Genomic DNA, 23,088 nt, shown 5'->3' with positions numbered 1-23,088 from the left:
GGCAGGGGAAGGACACTGTAAAATCTCCATTCCCACCCCACTCCAGGGGGGAAGGTTACTGCAAAATCCCCATTCCCTCCCCACCAGAAATGATATTTAGCAGAATCTGACCAGTTCTGGAGAACCGGTAGAGGAAATTTTGAGTAGTTCAGAGAACCGGCAAATACCAGCTCTGACTGGCCCTGCCCCCATCTCTTCTCTGCCTCCCATTGAGTCCCAGCTGATCGTCTGGGTCTTCTTTGGTTGCCCTGCACAGGAGAATGGAGCTGGAAAGCAGGTTAGTGAGGCGGGAAGGGAAGGGAGATTTTACAGTATCCTTCCCCTGCCATGCCCACCAAGCCATGCCCACCAAGCCACACCATACCCCAAGCCACGCCCACAGAACTGGTGGTAAAAAAATTTAAATCCCACCACTGCTCCCCACCCCACTAACCTGCTTTCCAGCTCCGTTCTCTTGTGCAGGACAACCAAAGAAGACCCAGCCGATCAGTTGGGACTCGGGAGGTAGAGAATAGATGGGGGCAGAGCCAGTCAGAGGCGGTATTTGCCGGTTCTCTGAACCACTCAAAATTTCCGCTTCCGGTTGTCCATAACCAGTCAGAACCTGCTGAATACCACCTCTGCCATTGTCCCTTGGTTAATGGGTTGGTTCAATCAGTATAGAGCTGGAAGGGACCTTGGAGATCTTCTAGTCCAACCCCTTGCTTAAGCTGGAAGCCTTATATCATTTCAGACAGGTGGCTGTCCAGCCTTTTCTTTAAAACCTCCAGTAATTTTCTTCTCTTTCCTTCTATAGTAGTCCTCAATTTACAACCACCATTGAGCCCAAAATTTCTGTCACTAAGCAAGACATTTGTCAAGTGAATTTTGCCCCATTTTATAATGTTTCTTGCCATGGTTGTTAAGTGAATCACTGCAGGTCTTAATGGTTGTTAAGTGACCATTGACTTGGCCTGTCAGAAGGTTGAAAAAGGCCATCGCATGACCCCAGGACACTGCAACCATCATAAATATGGATCAGTTGTTAAGTGTCTGAATTTTGATTATGTGATCATGGAGATGCTGCAAAGGTCATGTGAAAAAAAGTCTTAAGTCACTTTTTTTCCAGGCCATTGTTACTTTGAACAGCGACTAAATGAGCTGTTGTAAGTCAAGGATTACCTATACTTTTCCCAGAGTTATAAACTTCCAAAGATGCTAGGTTTGATGCTCTCCAAAGTATGACCATTTGAACCTGGCCATCTGTGCCTCAAGTGAGAAGTCAGTATTGATGTGTTTGATGATTCATTGGTTTCTCACCACAATGGTGAGATTGTAGCTCATTTTTTACATGGGTGGCAACCAAAGTGTGCAATCACATGGAGGCCCCTGAATAGACTGAATGGTCTTGTACTTCAGATGTAGTTTCCAAAAGATGTTCCAGAACATATAGAGATCTGGATGCGGCCACCTGTTTTAACCCCAAAACAAGTGATATTCAGCAGGTTCTGACCAGTTCTGGAGAACTGGTAGCGGAAAGTTTGAGTAGTTTGGAGAACCTGCAAATACCACCTATGACTGGAGATTTTACAGTATCCTTCCCCTGCCATCCCACCAAGTCACGCCCTCAGAACCGGTAGTAAAAAAAATTTGAATCCCACCACCGCCCCAAAGGTGCTTTTTCAGGAAGCAACTGGACTTTTCTTGTTTTTTTCTTTGAAGACGTTTCGCTTCTCATCCAAGAAGCTGTTGTAGCTCCAATTGGATGGTGGGGAATGGAGGGATGAGATAGAGCTGAAGAAGCTTCCTGGATGAGAAGTGAAACAACTTCAAAGAAAAAACAAGAAAAGTCTAGTTGCCTCCTGAAAAAGCACCTTTGAAACAACCATGACCTGGATCACTGAGAATCTCTATAGACTTCTAATCACCTGCTTTAAGTTAAGACAAGGCTACTACTGATGTTTAATATTTAATGTTTACTTTTCCCTCCCTTGATAGAACCCACAACTGGGTTATCAAATAGCGTAGAGTAGAGTAGAGTAGAGTAGAGTAGAGTAGAGTAGGGTGGGGTAGGGTGGGGTAGAATAGGATAGAATAGAATAGAATAGAATAGAATAGAATAGAATAGAATAGAATAGAATAGAATAGAATAGAATAGAATAGAATAACTTTGTCACTTTGAATGTACATTAATTGGCATACATTAAAAATGAAATTTCATTGCAGTATCTTAAAGGTTACAACCTCCAATTTTACAAGATGAATAAATAAATAAATAAATACAAAATTATATATACACCCATATATATTATATGACACAGAGAAAAATATAGTCTAGTTCGGATGTACATTTGTTTATGGTGAGAAAGATGAATTTTGTGAGTTTACCAGACAGATGGCATAGAGAACAAAGCTGTTACAGAATCTGATAATCATCCATCTGAACCATCCATTTGTTTCATTCAGATAAACTCAACTACCCAGCGTGGTAGAAAAGCCAGATTTTAGCATGAAGCAGGTCACTATGGTTTACTCAACAAAACATGGTTAAAGCAAACCATGAATTGAGAATATAGGACCTCTAACCAAGCTGCTGATTTATAACAAGTCGTCTATCTTGCTGGCAGCCGTAGTGATGTTCTAATACAGGGGTCTTCAAACTTGACAGCTTTAAGACTTGTGGACTTCAACTCCCAGAATTCCTGAGCTAACATGACTGGGGGAGGAATTCTGGGAGTTGAAGTCCACAAGTCTTAAAGCTGTCAAGTTTGAAGACCCTTGTTGTAATAGATCCTTTTACAACCCAGGCAAAATCACATTGCAAACATTCTGTTAACTTGCTGCCTCTCCTTGTAAAAATATCGGTCCATTTTATAGATGGAGAATTGCCTGCTAGGATACGCTGCAGATGCAAGTTAGCCAAGGAGTGCCACAGGATGGGGAAAACAACCCCAGTTCTACTCACTGGGAGACACGTAGGATGATTCGTTATGAAATCCTCAGGAAATGCAAATGACTAGAGCCAACCATTTGGAAAACAATGGGTGTTTATTGTGGTGGAAAGACCTTGATTCATCCCTTCCAGGTGGAGGGAAGGGGTCTCGCTCGCTCGCTCGCTTGCTCTGATATGGAAGCCAGGTCAGGTTGGAAAACCATTATCTGCATCTCTGTGGATGGTAAACATTGAACAGAGGACAACAAAGATAAATAAAGCATCCAGCACACAATGGACTTTGTGCAGGGGCAGAAACATCCTGTTGTATTTTTCCCTATTGTCTCATCTCAGAGACCACACCCCAATGCAAAGGGACAATGTAACAGGGATTTTAAGTGACGCAAAGAAACAACATTAACTTGTAAATAAACTTGGTATCCAATAACCACTTTGGATGCCAGAAGCCACACACACACACACAAATTAGTCTGGATCTCTTTTCTCCCCAAAACCAAATGGGTTTTGGCATCAAGAAGTCCCCTAAATCTGCAGAGCTCCTTTGAAGATCACCTACCAAGTTTTTGCTTGGTTGGTTATTTGAATTCTTGGTTGACATCTCCAGAGTTTTTAATTTTTGCCTGGTTATTAATCATTAGCCTGAATGACGTAATGCTTGATTACTCTGCACAGAATTTCAGTTAGGATCTGGAAACAAATTACCTGGAACTATGAGTAATGCACGTTCTTTGAAGTTTTAATCCCTCCGGTTTTTGTTTAATCTTGTGTCCTCCCTCCATTCTGACTTTTTTTTTTCTCTTTCTTAAATCTGATGCAACAGCACTGGGATTAAGGGTCAAACTGGGTAATAAGTGACAGGTCAGGGATAATTGTTGTGCTACTGGGCTGTACACCATGTACATGAGGTGTTTGTCAACCATTCATAGTCAATGAATTCCCCAGTACAGAGTCAAATTAATCTTTAAAGACTTCACTGGGTTTTTGTTTTTTTTTGCCATGTGGGGGGGGAGACATCCAGCATTTCCCTCTTCTTTTTAAAAAAATCTAATTATTCAAAAGGAATTCCTAGGGGAGACAAATGCTTCCAAGCACTCAAAGCGTACCTCATTATCCTCAAGACCAATTATCTACACTAGACAATGCAACATCTGTAGTAAAACAATGTGTTATTCCATGCAATGCCAAGTTCCTAAATATAGCTCTTCAGTGACTTGTATTACTTTAGCATTAGCTGTAATTACAATTCACTATCTAATATACACTCCGATCATGGACTTTGCTTGTATATATGAAAAAGGGAGAATGGTCTTATTTCATGACCCTAGACCAGGGGTGTCCAACCTTGGCAACTTTAAGACTTGTGGACTTCAACTCCCAGAATTCCTCAGCCAGCTTAGCTGGCTGAGGAATTCTGGGAGTTGAAGTCCACAAGTCTTAAAGTTGCCAAGGTTGGACACCCCTGCCCTAGACCAAGAGTCTCAAACTTGACAGCTTTAAGACTTGTGGACTTCAATTCCCAGAATTCCTCCTCCAATCATGTTAACTCAGGAATCCTGGGAGTTGAAGTCCACAAGTGTTAAAGTTGCCAAGTTTGGAGACTCTTGCCATAGATCATTAACACAATTTATCTTTTGGAAAACGTCCACTATGTTGCCCAAAGCTAGAGGTTTAATAACTATAAAAGAACAATAATAATTTCATGAAGCAAGCTCCATTAAGATCCTTCTCAGCAAACTCATTCTACCCACCTTCCTTGTGGTTCATAATTTCAATGGCATCCCCAAAATGGATTTAAGGCCAGAGAAAAGCAACTATATTCTCTGTTCCCATCTTATTCCCGCAGGGATCATTTACCAGAATGCAAACCTTTAAATCCATCAATGAATGGGGCTTTTATCCTAAATGGCGTTCTCTCTTCATCCCCTCTTTCTGCTCTATCTTCCCTTTTGTACTCCTTTTTTCAGCACTTTGGCCATAATGAGGGGTTGGTAGTTCATTCAGGCTAAACTCTGCCCGCCGCCAGGAGTTCGATCCTGACGGGCTCAAGGTTGACTTAGTCATCCATCCTTCCAAAGTCAGTAAAATGAGGTCCCAGATTGTTGGGGGCAACATGCTGACTCCGTAAACTGCTTAGAGGGTGCTTTAAAGCAGGGGTCCCCAACCACCAGGCCGCGGACCGTGTAACATTTCCTACCGGGCCGCCGGTTTGCTGGGCGCCGCCATCTTGTTTGACGAGAAAGTGCTTCCGGGTGAGCTTTTCCGGTTGGAAAGCGGTGTTTGGGTGCTGAAAGAATCCTCGCGCCTTAGTTTCATCGAAGGGGGGTGGGCTTTGAATGAAACTAAGGTGCAAGGATTCTTTCAGCACCCAAGGCAAGGCGAGCTGAGCAACCGTCCCGAAGCCGTCCCTAAGTGAAGCCCATCGACAAAGGTACAAAGGAGGAGTTGAAGGTGGCGGGGAGAAGCGGGGGACGGCTGGCTGGCTGGTCGCTCGGCTCGCCTTGCCTTGTCATGCGTGCTGATGCCGGTACCGGGCCGCGGATCATTTTGTGATGCCAGTACTGGGCCGTGGCACAAAAAAGGTCGGGGGCCACTGCTTTAAAGCATTATGAAGCAGTATATAAGTGTAGGTGCTATTGCTAGTCTCTCCCACCAAGTTTGCTGGGTGGCATTAAGAACCGTGCTATTTATAAGGCCTGAAGGTTGCTTAGATCTGGCTCATAGGATCACCTTGGAAGGAGTGAAGGACTGGCCTGCAGTGCTTCTGCCAGTGAAAATGGAGCTTGGGAGAGCCAAGCCGTGTTCATTGGCAGAGGGTTGCAGGAGGCCATTGCAGCCAAAAACGGAGCTCAGGAGCCCGTTTTGGCTGGCAGAGCGCTTGGGCCACCATTGGCACCATGGACATTAGTGACGTCGAGCTGGCCATGCTCCCCCCCCAGACACAACCCTGATGCAGCCCTCGATGAAATTGAGTTTAACACCCCTGGTCTGAGGTCTCCTTCTACCCTTCCATTCCGTGACTCAGCAGCTAAAAATAATGCTTCTAAAAATCTTCCCATTTCCTGCACGGCCTCCTCAGCTTACCCCAAAGCATTCGTAAATGGCAGAGTCTCTTGAAGTGGGTGAGGTCTGGGAAAGAGAAAACAAAGCTCACTTTGATGTAAATTATTTAAACTTTCATATCCCCCGTGGAAGGAGACAAGGTGTCGCAATCTGGGGAGAAACTGTGGCCGGCTCCTTGGGATTGGAAGGAAGAGTTATGTCTAGCAGTCAGAACAGGTGATCTGGGAGTCAGGAAAGGAGCTTTTATTTCCAACTCTGGCGCCATGGAGGAGCGTGGCAAATGTTCACTAACATTTAGCTAAGAAAAGATTTATTCCATCCTTGGCTGAAAGTCAGCTCTCCATTGTGCAATTTCCTAGCTTCCAAGAGCCAGTTGCTATTGCTCTGCTCGTAAATTTTGCCAATGCTGGTGTGTTTGAACAGTACTGCCATTTTCTGCTAGTGGAACTCCAGTGCAGTGATTCTCAACTTTACGAACTTTAAGATTTGTGGACTTAAATTCCCAGAATTTCCCATCCAGCGGGGGAATTCTGGGAGTTAAAGTCCATACATCTTAAATTTGCTGAGAAACACTGCACTGGTAGAATAGAGTAGAGTAGAGTAGAGTAGAGTAGAGTAGAGTAGAGTAGAGTAGAGTAGAGTAGAGTAGAGTAGAATAGAAAAATAAATAGAATAGAAAAATACAATACAATAGAGTACAATACAATAGAGTAGGGTAGAGTAGGGTAGGGTAGGGTAGAGTGTAGAGTGTGGAATAGGAATAGAATAGAATAGAATAGAATAGAATAGAATAGAATAGAATAGAATAGAATAGAATAGAATAGAATAGAATAGAATAGAATAGAATAGAATAGAATAGAATAGAATAGAATAGAATAGAAAAAATAAATAGAATAGAAAAATACAATACAATAGAGTAGGGTAGGGTAGAGTAGGGTAGAGTGTAGAGTGTAGAATAGGAATAGAATAGAATAGAATAGAATAGAATAGAATAGAATAGAATAGAATAGAATAGCAGAGTTGGAAGGGACCTTGGAGGTCTTCTAGCCCAACCCCTTGCTCAGGCAGGAAACCCTATACCATTTTCAGACAAACGGTTATCCAATCTCTTCTTAAAAACTTCCAGTGTTGGAGCATCTACAACTTCTGAAGGCAAGTCGTGCCACTGATTAATAGTTCTAACTGTCGAGAAATTTCTCATTCGTTCTAAGTTGCTTCTCTCCTTGATGAGTTTGCACCCATTGAAACTTCCACCCATTGTGCTCCATTTCGGATTCAACGGATTAAAAAAAAAGGGGGGGGGAGACATCTTGCATCTTGATGTGCTTAACAAAAAGAAAGCTGCCAGCAAAATTCCAGATGGCCACTAGATTTCGCTATATCTCTTTCCTGACAGCTCTGCTAGGCTTCCTATTATCGTAGCTGTAACAACAGAATGATGAATACAAATGGAGCTGTAAGGAAGTTGACCTTGACAGAGAGAGAGATATGCCAGCTCCATTACCAAGAGGACAAGAGGCAAAACATTGTCCAAATTGAGAACATCCAGATAACATTCACAAGTGAGTCAGACACCTCCTTAACTCGCTGAACTGTAAGAAGGTGCAGAAAACAAAATATATCAGACCTGTAAAATTCTGTAGTAACAGATAACAGAGTAACAGAGTTGAAAAGGACCTTGGAGGTCTTCTAGTTTCCTGCTCAAGCAGGAAATTCTATCAGATAAATTGTTGTCCAAACTCTTCTTAAATCCTCCACTGTTGGTGCAGCCACAACTTCCACAGTTAGGACAGTGGAAGCCAAAGGTGCTCTAACTGTCAAGAAATTCCTCCTTAGTTCTAGGTTAGTTCCAGTGGTGGGATTCAAAACATTTTTACTACCGGTTCTGTGGACTTGGCTTGGTGGGCATGGCAGGGGACAAGAAGCAATGGGTGGAAACTAATCAAGGAGAGCCGCAACCTAGAACTAAGGAGACAATTCCTGACCCAGCCAAAACAATTAATCAGTGGAAGAACTTGCCTCCAGAGGTTGCGGGTGCTCCAACATGGAAGGATTTTAAGAAGAGATTGGACAACCATTTCTCTTGAAATAGTAGGGTTTCCTTCTTGAGCAGGTTGTTGGACTAGAAGATTTCCAAGTTCCCTTCCAACTCTGCTATTCTGTTCTGTTCTTTAAAAAAAACCTCATAGAAACAAAATCTTTTGCAAATATCCTATAGTGAACTCATAAAGCAGAACTGGAAAATGCAACTGGTAAATATGCTGAATGTTATATCACAAGATAAGAAGTGATAGCTTTATTTCTACCCATCCATTCGGTCATTTGGCATTCCAAGGAGTTTAATTTCAGAATCTTGAATGATCCCTGTTATTACATCCCTCAAGCCCTAAGGGCAAAGCAATCTATTTTTTACAGCCTTCAACAAACAACAGAGTGCTCAATGTCCGGAATACTCTACCTGACTCTGTGGTTTCTTCCCCAAACCCCAAAAACTTTAACCTTAGATTGTCTACCATTGACCTCACCCCTTTCCTAAGAGGTCTGTAGGGGGTGTGCATAAGCGCACCAATGTGCCTACTGTCCCTGTCCTATTGTTTCTTTTTATTTTTCTTATATGTACCCATTTCATGTATTTATAACTATGTTTATACTTATACCTGGTATCTTATAATCGCTTGACAAAATAAATAAATAAAATAAATAAACTCTCTGCTATTACGATCTAATGTAGCTCAGATTCCCTTTTCTCCCTTGACAGGACATACTAAACACACACACACACAAACACACATATACACACTTGTTCTACACACAGTTACAACAGTTACCTGGAAGGAACAGCAATCATAAGAAGCACCTCATTGTCAGTTTAAAGCTAGGGAAAGACAGCAGAATACAAATTGTAGGTACCACTAACTAACTGATACAAAAGTTCATTGATAAAGTTGGCAACACTGGGTTATAAAGAAAAAAAATGGGTATTTATGGAAATATGCCAATTAAGAATGGTTTTTCACTCTGTGAGTGATTCTGTTGCAGTTTAGTTTTCAATTTCGTAGCTGTTTCTTTCTTGGAGCTATTTTCTAGCAACCCTATCCATTAAAACTCGAGGTGATATTTGTGTTTATCAGGCTGATTTTTTTTTCATGCCACTAAAGTTAGAAAATAAAACAGGCAAGCCCATTCACACATCATTACTTGCCTTAAAGATCATACTGGGTCTTGGAAGGTTGAGGTTCTGGAAGGTGAGCTGCTTCTGAAGAACCAGCTCCTCGTTGTACTCCTTCCTCTGTGACGGTCCAAAAGCTTGGAGCTTGCAGTTTGCGTCTCCAAGCTCAGCACATCTGAATTCCTTCTTGCCACCCTCAAGTATATTCTGAAATGTACTTTCAAAAAGCAGCTCAGACAAGACCTTTCCTACTTCTCTTGAACATAAAGGAAGGGGGAAGGGAGGCACATTCAGATTTGCAAGATGCTGCTACTATAACCTTATAATAAATGTTAGCATTCCTAATTTTGATCTCCTGGTCTGGTCTACCTCGAAGGGGTGGCAGAACTTGTTATAGCCCAGGGGTGTAAAACTCAAGGCCCAGGGGCCAGATCCGGCCTGTGGAGTGCTTAGAGCTGGCCCATGGGGTCACCTTGGAAACAGCAAAGGACCAGCCCACAGTGCCTCTGCCAGTGAAAACAGAGCTCAGGAGGGCCGTGTGTGGCCCTCCCGGGCCCCATTTTCAGCTGTGACGGCCTCCTGCAGCCCTCTGCCAGTGAAAATGGAGCTCTGTTTCACTGGCAGAGGGCTGCAGGAGGCCATCGTGGCTGAAAATGGGGCCCAGGGGGCACACATGGCCCACCTGAGCTCCCTTTTCGCTGGCAGAGGCCATCACAGCTGAAAATGGAGCTCAGGAGCCCGTTTTCACTGGCAGAGCACTCAGGCCACCACAGGTGCCCCCTACCTGAGTGAAGTCAAGCTGTCCACACCCACACTGGTCATGGCCACCCCAGCCCCCAAGGTCAAACACAACCCTGATGCAGCCCTCAACAAAATTGAGTTTGACATCCCTGTTATAGCTCCATTGGGTAGCCATACAATTCTCGTTTTCTCCTGATTCCTGGTACCAGTTAAAATAACCCCAGCATGACACTGGATTTGCATAGAGAAGCTGAGGTTGAAATTCTTTCTAAGGTTGTTTACTTTGCCTATCAGCCTTTCGTTGATTTAAGGTCCTCACAAAAGTTTTAAAAGGAAAGAGCTGGGGTGGGTGAAAAAATACCATAAAGAGGCTGCTAAATCATTGCTCTTCCCAGATCTTTCTCTTATGCTGTTTGTTTGGATTGTGGACGCAATGATTAATCAGAGGCCTTCGCAAAGATTCCCACCCACACACCCAAAGTCACTTCAGATTGCCTTTGTTTAGATTTTGCAATGCAATTCAGTTTGTATTAACACTTTTCTAACTGGAGGAGGAGGGATAAGGCTGCATTCTTCAAGATGAACTTTCCATGAGTGAGCCAATCATTTCTCCATATACCCTAGCATTTATGAAGGCCAGTGATTAAGGTCCCACTCATGGACAAGGCCAGGGACTTAACAGATAACAGATAATCAGAGTTGGAAGGGACCTTATAGGTCATCTAGTCCAACACACACACCCCCCAAGCAGGAGACCCTACACCATTTCTGACAGATGGCAGTCCAATCTCTTCTTGAAAGTCTCAAGTGATGGCGCTCCCACAACTTCCAAGGGCAAGCTTTTCCATTGGTTGATTGTTCTCACTGTCAGAAAGTTTCTCCTTATTTCCAGGTTAAATCTCTCCTTGTTCATTTTCCATCCATTATTCCTTGTCTGGCCTTTGGGTGCTTTAGAAATTAGCTTGACCCCTTCCTCTCTGTGGCAGTCCCTCAAATATTGGAAGACTGCTATCATGTCTCCCCTGGTCCTTCTCTTCACTAGACGAGCCATGCCCAGTTTCTGTAACCGTTCTTCATATGTTCTTCATATGACTTATGATTGGGTGCACAGAAACTGAACAGATGAGATCAACTCATGGATCTAGTGAGGTGACCCAGTTCAAATCCCCACTCCATTCATAAAGCTCAGCTTGCAGGACTTCTATATCTGAATTACAAAAACCCAGATGACTACTAAAATATATGAAGAACGGCTGCAGGATTTGGGCTTCGCTAGTCTAAAGAAAAGGAGAATTAGGGGTGACATGATAGCAGTATTCCAGTCTTTGAGGGGCTGCCACAAAGAAGAGAGGGTCAAATTATTCTCCAAATCACCAGAAGGCAAGACAAGAAATAATGATTGGAAACTAATCAAGGAGAGAAGCAACCTGGAATTAAAGAGAAACTTCTTAACAGTGAGGACAATTAATCAGTGAAACAGCTTTGCCTTCAGAAATTGTGGGCGCTCCATCATTGAAGGTTTTTAAGAAGAGTCTAGATTCTAGACTATCACTTATCTGAAATGGTATAGGTTCTCCTGCTTGAGCAGGGGACTGGACTAGAAGACCTCCAAGGTCCCTTTCCAGATCATTCTATTCTAACAGATAGGAGGGGGGGGAAATCAAGTTTGTTGCTATCAGCTCTTGTTCAGCTGAATATATGTCAGATATAGTTTACCTACCAGGAGATAAGTAGACAGCTGGATAACTTTTGCCAACTTACAAACAGCTCTTTGGCTATTCATCAAGTAGAGGAAATTCACTTACAGAAGACATAAATGGTACACTTTTTTTTTTACAGTCAAGGCCAGAATTCTTCTCCTGGGTCTTCAAAACTCAAAATTAAACCAAAATGAAATGATTTCATCACACTAACACAGAGTTGAAAGTTGTCCTTAGAAAAATCAAACCTGAAGAAAGGTTATATTTGTGAGCATCCTCCTCCAGAGGGCCTTCTGAAAGATAGATTATTATCTTCTTCTAGAAAATAACTGCAGCTCCTTCTTTGGCGATGAGCACCCCTCAGCATGGGTCTTGAACCCACAGCCTGAAAAATCCCTTCTCCCAGATGCGAGGAAAACCCAGAAGCACTTTGGAACTGGAAAAATCTCCCTTAGATTTTGTTTCAACTCCCTCTTCACTATCATTTCCTCCAATGGAAAAGTATGGATTTTATTTAAGGGCCATTTCCTTTTCTTTCTCCCTTCCCTACTTTGAAATTGGAACATAGCTTAGAGCAGTGATCCCCAACCTTTTTATGGCGCGGCCCGGTACCGACATCAGCTGGGCGCCGCCATCTTGTTTTGATGAAAAGTGCTTCCGGTGAGCTCACGGGCACTTTTTCATTAAAACAGATGGCGGTGCCAGCGCTTCGATGAGCTTTCCGGGTAGAAATGGCTTTCTACCGGAAAAGCTCACCGAAGCGCATGGCGCCGCCATCTTGTTTTGATGAAAAGTGCTTCCAGTGAGCTTTCTGCCGGAAAAGCTCACCGGAAGCACTTTTTCATCAAAACAAGATGGCGGCACCAGCAAGCCAGCGGCCCAGTAGGACTTGTTCCACGGACCGGTGCCGGTCCGCGGACCGTGGTTGGGGACCCCTGGCTTAGAGCACACTGGCTGGGGAATTCTCGGAGTCGAAGTACACATATCTTAAAGTTGCCAAGGTTGAGAAACAGGGGTGTCAAACTCAAAGCCCAGGGGCTGGATCCAGCCTGCAGGGTGCTTAGGTCTGGTCCATGGGGCTGCCCTGGAAACAGAGAAGGACTGGCCCACAGTGCCTCTGGCCAGTGAAAACAGAGCCAATAATAGGGCCCAGGAGGGCTACATGCGCCCTCCCCTCCCCCTGAGCTCCGTTTTGGCTGGCAGAGGGCTGCAGGAGGCTGCCATGGCTGAAAACTGAGTTCGGGAATCCGTTTTCGCTGGCAGAATGCTCGGGCCACCAAAGGCGGCCCCAACATGAGTGACATCAAGCTGGCCACGCCTACCCTGTCCATACCCCCCACCCCCTGAGGTCAAGTACAACCCTGATGTGGCCCTCAATGAAATCGAGTTTGACTCCCCTGCCTTGAAATGATAAAACTATAAAGTTGGAAGGCACAACAAAAGTATTAAACCATGCATTAACCCAATCGTTCTTTCTTAACAAAGACTGAAATTACATGGAATATATTCCAATGAATTAAGTTGGCCAGCATAGGCTAGATTAATCATTATCAGAAGACAAAGGACCTGGAAGAGCATGGAAAACAAAAATTATAATATAGTTATTAATATTTACAATTGATTTGTTATATAAATGCTTTTGGAATAAACTTAAGATTTATGATGTAATAGGGAAAGAATACTGTGTGGAATACTGGGAGGAAAAGGAATATATGCATATATAATAGTAAATAGGAGATCATTGTGGTTAATATAGGATGTAGTAACTAAAAAAGGCTATATTGATATGTGTTTTTTATTTTTTTATTTGTTATATATTGGGTTTGATGGAATAAAAAGGGAACAATATATAGAATAAAACAGGTGGCAAGATTGAATTGACGATGAAAGGGGATAAATATTGGATAATGTATTTTAGGATTAAACTTTTTTTCTGTCTGGAAATGATGAATGAAATAACATGAATATATAACACCTCTCTATATATAATATACAACATAAAATATATAGCACCTCTATAACTTTCTGGTTTGGTTCTGCAACCCAACAAGACAGACAAAGACTTCAGAGGATAATTAGGACTGTAGAAAAAACAATTACTACCAACCTGCCTTCTGTCGAGGACCTGTATACTGCACGAGTCAAAGAGAGGGCTGTGAAAATGCTTACAGACCCCTCACATCCTGGACATAAACTGTTTCAACTCCTACCCTCAAAACGACACTATAGAGCACTGCACACCAGAACAACTAGACACAAGGACAGTTTTTTCCCAAACGCCATCACTCTGTGAAACAAATAATTCCCCCAACACTGTTCAACTATTTACAAAGTCTGCCATTACTATTACTATTAATCTTCTCATCACTCCTTATCACCCATCTCCTCCCACTCATGACTGTATAACTGTAATTTTGTCACTTGTATCCTTACAATGTTTATTAACTGTTTCCTAGTGTGATTTGATTGCTTATTGTAACCTATGACTATTATTAAGTGTTGTACCTGATGATTCTGGACTCTTGATGAATGTACCCTGTTTCTCCAACAATACGGCCTCCCCCAATAGGAAGTCCCAGCATGTTTTATAGGCATGAAATGAAATTAAGCCCCTCCCCCCAAATTAAGGCCTATATTAAAACATGCGAAATGGGGGGAATGGTGGGGGGGCTTGCCGTTAGGAAGTACTTTTGTTGCATACCCGGATATGGTGCTGCCTGCGTTGACCCCGATACGAAGTGCCCCATCAACGCCGAGGTCAACATCCAAGCTGTCGCCGCCCGCCCGAAGATGCAAGGGGTGGAAATTAAGTCACCCCCGAAAAGACGACCTAGCCATTTTTTCAGGGCTCAAAAAAAAATAAGACCCGGCCTTATTACATGAGAAACACGGTATCTTTTCTTTTATGTACACTGAGAGTATTTGCACCAAGACAAATTCCTTGCGTGTCTGGTCACACTTGGCCAATAAAGGATTCTATTCTATTCTATTCTATTCTATTCTATTCTATTCTGTTCTATACTATGATAAAACATATTTTAAAAATGGAATAGGTAATGATATGATATGAAACTGGATAAGAAAGCTTAAAATGTAATTATGATTGTGTATATGTATGTTAAAACCTGGAATCACATTGTTCACTCATAGAGGTGTTTAAATAATTTTAAACAAATGGGGGGGGGGAGAAGACAAAGGACCTTGACTAACCACATACATATGTCATTTAGAGAAGATTGATCAACCTGCTCTGACGTCAGTGGAGAACTATTTCTAGCATATGCCACATGTTTGTGCCCTATACTGTAAAGCATTCATAAAAACAGCTTTCTTCCGGTCCATGTCACAGAATCTTTGCAATAGAGACACACCCTCCCCAGATTGTTCCAGATACTTGAGTTAAGGCTTCCTTTTAAGCAGTGCCTTCCCCGTCATGGCAACTCTTTGTGACGGTTGCTTTTCATCTCTAAACCTTTCTATAGATAGAAAAAGAGGAACCGTGGATTAATTTAATGGGGCCTGTTGTGGCCTTCAAGCAGCCAAGGAGTCAGAAACAAAGCATTGTTCCACCAGAACATCAAAGGCGTCCATATTTCTTCCAAGGACACTTTTATAAACAAGCCATGCGGCTGAAACATTGAGATATATACTGTGTCTAGAGTTTCATGTCATTATTTTCCTGAAATTATTTCCCTGATAACAAAAATGGCTCACAGAAACTCCACTTCCCCAGGGAATTAGATGAATTCCAGTCAATGAATGGTCTGCTATATATATTTTTTTTCTTTGCTCCTAAGGAATCACAAAAGACTTACTACCTCAGAGGTGATATTCAGCAGGTTCTGACCAGTTCTGGAGAACCAGTAGCGGAAATTTTGGGTAGTTCAGAGAACCGGCAAATACCACCTCTGACTGGCTCCACCAACCCCATCTATTCTCTGCCTCTTGAGTCCCAGCTGATCGGCTGGGTCTTCTTTGGTTGCCCTGCACAGGAGAACGGAGCTGGAAAGCAGGTTAGTGGGGTGGGGAGGGAGTGGGAATTTGCAGTAACCTTCCCCCTGGAGTGGGGAAGGAATGGAGATTTTACTGTATCCTTCCCCTGCCATGCCCACCAAGCCATGCCACACCACACCCACCAAAGCCACACCCACAGAACCGGTAGTAAAAAAATTTGAATTCCACCACTGTACTACCTCATGTAATTTTTTTCTTGCAAACGAATTTTCAAAGGAGTATTGAGCTTGTACGGGGTGAAGCGGAGTGATGTCTCAATGGTTAAGCTGCTGGGCTCATTGGCTAGGAACCCGGCAGTCCAAGTTCGAGACCCGAGTGCCAGACGATGGGATGAGTTCCTGTTCTTTGCCTCAGCTCCTGCCAACCTAGCAGTTCGAAAGTATGTGAATGCAAGTAGATAAATAGGTCCCAGCACTGTCCTGGGATCATGTAATCCCCTTTTGTGACCTTTTGACAAGCAATGTCAATGGGGAAGGCCAGATTCACTTAACAATCACGTCACTAATTTAACAACTGCAGTGATTCATTTAACAGCTGTGTCAAGAAAGACCGTAAAATGGGGCAAAATTCCCTTCACAAATGTCACTCTTAGCAACAGATCTTTTTTTTGGCTCAATTATGATTGTCATTCGAGGACTACCTGTATTTGGGAGATTCTGGTGAAATTATTCACAGAATAGCTTGCAGGATCAGCATGAATTCCTTACAGGCAGGGGTGGGATTCTACCGGTTCTGTCCGGCTCTGTAGAACCAGTAGCTCTGAAGAGCAGCAGACATAGAACCGGTTCTATGTCTGCTGCTGTTTTGGCCCACCTGCCCACCCGGGCTCTTACCTGACCTTTATTTCCTGCTTTTTCAACCTCAGTTGCCGTGTGAGGCACAGCTGAGGTTGAAAAAGCAGGAAAAGGGAGCTTTTTCAAATGCTGCTTCCCTGCACACAGCGTTGCTCAGCTGTCCAGGCAGCAAGCTGACATAGATTTACATGTGCACGCAGCATGCAGGGAAGCCATCGTAAATCACCAAACCAGTAGTTAACCCTGTCGGATCCCACCCCTGCTTACAGATAAGTACACATCAGTATAAATGATATAAACCAAGGGTCTTCAAACTCGGCAAGTTTAAGACTTGTGGACTTCAACTCCTAGAATTCCTGAGCTAACATGATTGGAAGAGGAATTCTGGGAGTTGAAGTGCACAAGTCTTAAAGCTGTTTAGTTTGAAGACCCCTGATATAAACAGAGGGTAGAAGTTGTTAGAGTTCAGGCTGATGGTGTTAAGTAGCTTCATGAAGGTAGAGAAAAGAAGATGGAAGAAGAACATCCTAAAATATCTTTATGTGAATTCACGCACTTAAGATGGATTTGAGGCACCAAAACTGTTGATTTTCAAAATATCCTCTTGGATAGGAGTCCCCAAACTTGGCAACTTTAAGACTTATGGAGTTCAACTCTTCAACTCTGGACTTCAATGCTGACTGGAGAATTCTGGAAGTTGAAGTCCACAAGTCTTAAAGTTGCCAAGTTTGGAGAAATTTGCTCTTGGAGATGCTTCTGTCCTTCTGAGGAATCAGCATTGAATTTTGTAAATCCAAAGAGATTCTCTTACCAGTTGGTGTGCCCAATAGGAACAAGGCCAGCGATCAATAGGATATGCTCAGGGGTGGGATTCAATTTTTTAAACAACCGGTTCTATGGGCGTGGCTTAGGTGGTGGGTGTGGCTTGGTGGTCATGTGACTGGGTGGGCATGGCTTGGTGGTCATGTTATTGGCTGGGTGTGGCCAACTCAATATCACTCACATCGAGGCACGCATCTCCTTGCCTGGCCTCTCATGACTGTGAGGAAGTTGCAACAGTCATAAGTGTGAAAAACGGTCATAAGTCACATTTTTCAGTGCCATTATAACTTTGAATGGTCACTCCACACAAGCAAAGTACCAGCAAAGGAGGGGGAAAAAACTCCAGAGAAGTTCCTGAGACAGGAAGTCTAGTCCTGCCAAGAATGTAATAAGGGTTAATGGAGAGGGAGCTTCTGTAAGCAACACCAGAATGTTTCCTTCCTGCCTTCCTTACAGGATTAGGCCAGTAATTTGTTCTAACAACCGGTTCTCTGAACTGCTTGGAATGTTAACAACCGGTTCTAGTGAATAGGTGCGAACTGGTAGAATCCCACCCCTGGATATGCTTACGGGGATGCCTCTGATTTAGAGTTAGATTTAAAGTTTGGGTGCATGTCAGAGTCAATCAGTGGCTTTCTATGGCTTAGCCATTTGCAAAAAGCTATGACAGAGCTGTCCTTTACCCGTTGCTCTTTGCCTACTTGGTTGAGACACTTGCTGAATCCATTAAAGAGGGTGATGAAAGGCAAATCTACCTGTTCACAGTGTTATAATATACATTCACGGGTCAGGTATTATCTCAAGCAGTGGTATGTATGTTTCGCTAAGCCATAAAGGCAACTGATAAGCCATAAAAATAGGGGTAATATGGCTTATAAAAATCTGAACTCAACAGCAGAGAGAGCAATGGGGAAGAGTTATTGTGATGCATCAGCCAAGAAACCAAGAGATGTGAGTTCTAGTCCTGCCTTAGACACGTAGGGCAGCTAAATAACTTTGGGCCAGTCATTCTCTCCCAGCCCGGGGAAGCGAGCAACAGCAAACCACTTGTGAAAAGCCTTGCAAAGAAAACTCGTCTAGGCAACCACCAGGAGTCAATATTGTCCTGAAGACACCAAAACAAAAATAAGAGGTGATCGCTATGTGGAAAAGGTGAGACATTGAAGGAAAAGGTAAGCTATAGGTGGAGAAGATAAAAGAGAAGAATTCACACACTTCCTTGCCCACATTTTTGATGGGGCTTTTGGAAGGCTATTTGCGCCCAGCAAACTGCTAGGCAAGCTAATTCTCCCTAACACGAGCTGTGTGAAATGATGAACATCATGGTGAGAAATGATTTAGACAAGTTACCAAGAAGGTCACTGGGGGGGAAAAATGGATACAGGTTTCCTTATCACGCAGAAGAAAGAAGATTACAGCTGTTGAGCAAGGCCATCCCCCTTTTCTAGGTGCCGCACCTAGTAGTAATCTAGCTCGGTTATTCATTGTCTAATTCTTCATTCTATGGACTTACCATCAAGGACTGGAAGTCACTGGAAAATAATTCTCCTGAAGAAACAGTCTTCCATCAGCAGCTGAGGTGCTGGAGTGTGGAGAACTGAGGAAGGAGTTTTGCTGGTCTTCGATTGAGTAAATATTATTGATCGGTTGACTGAAGGAGGAGAACCAGGAAACACAAAATCTGATGCCATGGATCCACCACCATACTCAGGAAAGGAACACCTTTCAGTTGCTGCTCTGAATCATCCCGCTGGACCACCACCATACTCTATGGATAATACAGCACCTTCTGCCCTGCCACCCCCATACCAAACTATTTACATATCCCCTGATGCAGGATACAATCAAGGTCTGTTTGTTCAACCTCAGCAAGCTATAATCATCACCCCATCCCAGCCAACTAAGGAACCCGAGTTTTTGGGCTACTCCATCTTCACCATGCTTTGCTGCTTTCTACCCCTAGGCGTCACTGCCTTGGTTTTCTCAATACAGGTGAGCATGGGGGGGGGGGGAATGGAGGTAAGGACAGAAAGAGGGTGGGGGGAACACAATGTTATTTGCAAAAGAGAAGTTTTGTTGTTTAGGATCCAAGATAAAATCTGTTAACAGACAAGGAAAGACTAACATTCACTGTCTTTTGTCACTGAAATTAGACCACAGCAACGGCAACTTGTGCTAAGGAGAGAGGGAGAGAGGGAGGGAGGGAAGGAGAGAGAGAGGGAGGGAGGGAAGGAGGGAGAGAAAGAGGGAGGGTGGGAGGGAGAGAAAGAGGGAGGGAGAGAGAGAGAAGAGGGAGGGAGAGAGGGAGGGAGGGAGGGAGGGAGAGAAAGAGGGAGGGAGGGAGAGAGAGAAAGAGGGAGGGTGGGAAGGAGGGAGAGAAAGAGGGAGGGAGAGAGAGGGAGGGAGGGAGGGAGGGAGAGAAAGAGGGAGGGAGGGAGGGAGGGAAGGAGGGAGAGAGAAAGGGAGGGAGGGAGGGGGAACTCCTATGGAAAATGTTGTACAGACATTTTAATGTTTATCCGTCTCCTTCAGTAAGAGAATCACAGCAAGTGCTGTAAACTACAGCCAAAATCCAGCCTAATGTTCATTTTGGAAGGATGATGTGAATTTACAAGTAGCCTTCTGCTGATGAGAATTATTATGTGGCAAACAGCAGCTCCACAATCAGCTGGGCTTTAGCTGGTATTCATTTGAAACACAATGGTTTTAAGAGTAGTTAGACTTTAGAATAGGTAGTAAGCTTCAGTGGTTTTCTCTAATCTTTCAAGCAGTGTTTCTTACCCTCTTTAAGATGTATCTGTCTGCATCAAAAAGGTGGAAGTCACTGCTTTTTGTTTCTTTTTTTATTTTCCCTTCTTCCCTCACTTTATCTCCTCTATCCCCTTTCCTTCTACTTTTCTCTGTTGTCTTTATTTCCATTTCCATTTTATATTAAAATGTATTTTTTTAAAAAAACCAATGTGTGGCTGGCTGAGGAATTCTGGGAATTGAAGCCCACGCATCTTAAATTTGCTGAGGTTAAGAAACACTACTCTAGATGATGAATCTGCGGGACACGAAGCTGAAAAAGCTGAGATTAAATTGGGTTTAAAGGTTGTCCCTTTAAAGGAGGCAACTGAACTTTTTGGTTTTTCTTGGAAGATGCTTCGTTTCTCATCTTCTTGGACGAGTAGCAAGAGCTGAAGAAGCTTCTTGGATGAGAAGTGAAATGTCTTCAAAGAAAAACCAGAAAGTCCAATTGCCATTGAAGAAGGATTTGTGGGACAACCATGACTTCGATAACTGAGAATCTCCATAGAGGAGTTTAAAGGTTCTTCTAGGCTTAGCTTTACCATAAAAATTGGAGCAACCATTTGTAGAAATGCTTGTTTAGCTATCTATTGAGTCAGATTTTATTGACTCCTATCATTTCCCAGAAACTTTTATATTGGCTATTTATCTATCAAAGCAAGCTTTAAAAAGATGTGAACTATGAACTCCTGGTCTTCCACTCCCTATTGATAAGTATCTCACCACCCATGATAATAGAATTCTTATTTTAAATTAAATTGCCCTGGTCAAAAGGGCCCAGCAGAGATTATACTACCTGAGACTTCTCAGAAAACAACAACTGAATGAAAAACTGCTGGTGACCTTCTACTGCTGCACCATAGAGAGCATTTTAACATACTGCACCTCTGTATGGTTTGCCAATTGCACAGTGGCAGATAGGAAAGCACTCCAGAGGGTTAACGTCATTGCCCAGAAGATTGTGGGTTGCCCTCTCCCCTCTTTGGAAGAGCTTTATAGCTCCTGCTTCCTTCTCATCCATCTCATCCTGGGAACCCTTTTTTTGAACTATTACCATCTGGCAAATGGTACAGGATAATAAAAACAAGGACAGATAGGCTGAAAAACAGCTTCTATCCCAGGGCAGTAGCTCTTTTGAATTCTGCTGTATGGTGCAATGTTGGTGTGTTGTTGGGGGTTTCCGGTTCAATGTGTGAAGAGTGAAGGATGTGTGTTTGTGTTTATTTTCATGGTCATGATGTGCACTGAAGATGGTGTTTGATTTCGTTGTACGAGGTGCAATGACAATAAAGTAAACTAACTTCACCAGCCAAAACAACAGAAGGTTCTGGGTACAGAGTCAGTATGTACCCTTCCTGCATGTGAATTATTATTCAGTATGATTTCATCATAAATTCCTTTTTTTTTCCCTGCAGACTCGGCAAGCTAACAAAGTTGGTGACCGAACAGCTGCACAGCGACTCTCCATGTTAGCCCGGTCCTTTGCCCATTTAGCTCTGGGGGTTGGAATCTTATTAACATTTGTGTACATCACTATAATTGCCATTGTTTTAATTAGAGCAAATCACCACTTTCCTTAAGGCCCTAAAGAAACCTCATCCGACTCAATCCATCAGAATAAATTCCCTGGAGACAGCTTCCACTGTTATTTGAATGGCATCACAAAATTTACAAACTCTGGAGTGGGCTCACTCATGCTGGTGCATCTCGAGATTTCCATATTCTTGATTCTGTGACCATCAAAGATAATTTTGAGCTATGTAGCACTGTATTTGAGGGAACATCTATAGGCTGGAAAGAATCATCTGTTAAAAGATTTGCGATGGACTGTCTACGTCTCATATTCAAAGCAGATTCTGTGATCCAGCAGGGAAATAAGCAGCACTGTGCAAGGCTGTGTTTTAAATCTATTTGAAATCAAGCAAACAGAAAGAGGGAGCTGCTTTAATGAGGGTGTCAATTCTCATTAAAGCAGAGCACTCGGGCCACCGCAGGTGCCCCGGGACATGAGTGATGTAGAGCTGGCCACGCCCACCCCGGCCACACCCACCCCAACTGCCCCGAAGTCAAACACAATCCTGATGCAGCCCTCAATGAAATTGCGTTTGACACCCCTGCCATAGAGCAAATAGATGACAAGATCCTCTTTCAGTCCCTATTCAAGCCAGTGCAAGGGATGAAAACAGAGTGTCAACTGGAAAAACATTCCTATGCCTGTTTTCGAGTTGCCATAAACAAGTGTGTGGGGGCGGGGAATCTGAAGGAGCAGTACGGCAGTTTAAAACCAGAGGTACATTCCATGCTTATCTTACAAAGATTGTAGCTAGGCTACCGGATCTTCTGCCATCAAAAATCCTTCACTGGAGAACATGATTGATGACACCCAGCCCGTGAACATGCTTCATTGGAGAATCTGATTTATGAGGCACCCAGGGGGAGGGGGGAAACAGGGTCACAAGTGACTGCAAATTACATATGCCAGAGTTGGCTTCATTTAGGTGACATGCCGACATGTTGCTCCTAATAAATCTTTTGAAGCTTGGCTTGAGGCTCATGATTTAATTAGGGCGATCGCCGTTAACGACACTATGTTGTATTACCATCAGTGGAACATTTTTAATTGAGTGAATTAAAAATTTGGGCAGCAAGCTTTTAGGTCATCCTTGGGGTTTAAAGGAAATAGAGCACTCTTTAGTTTTCCCCTTCAAAGGTAGAAGTTAAGATCAGATATGCAAATATCACTTCGGAGAGATCACTTTCTGTTTACCCGGCAGCTTTGTGACTGATTGCTTTTTGAGTTTGGGAAATTTCAAACTTGCAAAACCTAGAAGTCAGAGTTTATAGAAATTGGGCAATAGGCAGGATAGGAAGTGCAGCTAAATAAAATAAAAAAATACTCCGTGCTTTGTGTTAGAGCACTGTAATTCCAAAACCCAAATTTCACCTGAAATGTAAATTATTTTGACATGTCTTTTTTACTGCCACATTCTTTAGCTACAAGCAGGATGTAGGAGTGTGGGAAAAATTATATTCCTTCCATGCATTTTTTTTTATCAGTACACAAAG

General features: G+C 43.1%; 1 protein-coding gene across 1 annotated transcript; it reads left to right on the top strand.

Moving 5' to 3' along the window:
• The first annotated feature begins 18,921 nt into the window (after positions 1–18,921).
• LOC113425927 (proline-rich transmembrane protein 1-like) lies at positions 18,922–21,602 on the top strand. The gene is made up of 2 exons (XM_026688235.2): positions 18,922–19,224; positions 21,438–21,602. The coding sequence occupies exons 1-2, from the start codon at positions 18,922–18,924 to the stop codon at positions 21,600–21,602; spliced, it is 468 nt and encodes a 155-aa protein (XP_026544020.1).
• The last annotated feature ends 1,486 nt before the right edge of the window (positions 21,603–23,088 follow it).

This window comes from Notechis scutatus, chromosome 8 (assembly GCF_049901735.1).
Source record: "Notechis scutatus isolate UNSWTSFEM ecotype Mainland chromosome 8, rNotScu1.2, whole genome shotgun sequence".
NCBI classification, from domain to species: Eukaryota; Metazoa; Chordata; class Lepidosauria; order Squamata; family Elapidae; genus Notechis; species Notechis scutatus.
Note: the sequence above shows the minus strand (reverse complement) of the source record. Positions and strands in the feature narration are given on the sequence as shown.

What these genes read in the sequence shown, in the direction of transcription:
- LOC113425927 (XM_026688235.2), top strand. Translation starts at nt 18,922, where the DNA reads ATGGATCCACCACCATACTCAGGAAAGGAACACCTTTCAGTTGCTGCT. An exon ending in CCTTGGTTTTCTCAATACAG is followed by an intron (nt 19,225 to 21,437) that starts GTGAGCATGGGG and finishes TTTTCCCTGCAG; the next exon opens with ACTCGGCAAGCTAACAAAGT.